Consider the following 519-nt stretch of genomic DNA (forward strand, 5'->3'; position numbering starts at 1 on the left):
CGGATTTGCTTGGCCTTCGCCCTCGCTCGGCCCCGTGGTGGGCGGTGGGACCTGCGCCTTGGGGGCGGTCCCTCCGCGCTCTCGGGCGCGGCTTTCCCCGCAGGCTGGCCCAGAGGCGCGGCTGTTTCCGAGGTGACGGGCGACGGATTTGCTTGGCCTTCGCCCTCGCTCGGCCCCGTGGTGGGCGGTGGGACCTGCGCCTTGGGGGCGGTCCCTCCGCGCTCTCGGGCGCGGCTTTCCCCGCAGGCTGGCCCAGAGGCGCGGCTGTTTCCGAGGTGACGGGCGGTCCTCCCGGAGCCGCTGGTCCCCCTCAGGGTCTCCCCGTGTGACTTGGCCTCTCTGGTCCTCCTGAGGGCGGGGATGCGGCTGGCGCCCTCCTCCTGATCTCCGCAGATGGCCCCCGCCACCCGAAAGGAGCGGATGCTGCGGGGCTTGGCGCAGCTGCTGCAGGACTCCGGTGAGGCTCGGGGGGTCCCGTCGCCCCTGGGATGGGGGGTGGGGGGGGGGGGGGGGGGGGGG

General features: G+C 75.1%; 1 protein-coding gene across 1 annotated transcript in view; it reads left to right on the top strand.

The window, feature by feature from the left end:
• The first annotated feature begins 13 nt into the window (after positions 1-13).
• STK11IP (serine/threonine kinase 11 interacting protein) overlaps positions 14-519 on the top strand; it is a 64,441-nt gene continuing 63,935 nt past the window's right edge. Inside the window, exons 1-2 of the mRNA XM_015414518.1 lie at positions 14-132; positions 276-457. Of these exons, the coding sequence (XP_015270004.1) occupies positions 394-457 (64 nt within the window). The 5' untranslated portion in view covers positions 14-132; positions 276-393. The remainder of the gene's footprint in view (positions 133-275; positions 458-519) is intronic.

This window comes from Gekko japonicus, unplaced genomic scaffold (genome assembly GCF_001447785.1).
Source record: "Gekko japonicus isolate JY-2015 unplaced genomic scaffold, Gekko_japonicus_V1.1 scaffold446, whole genome shotgun sequence".
Taxonomy (NCBI): domain Eukaryota; kingdom Metazoa; phylum Chordata; class Lepidosauria; order Squamata; family Gekkonidae; genus Gekko; species Gekko japonicus.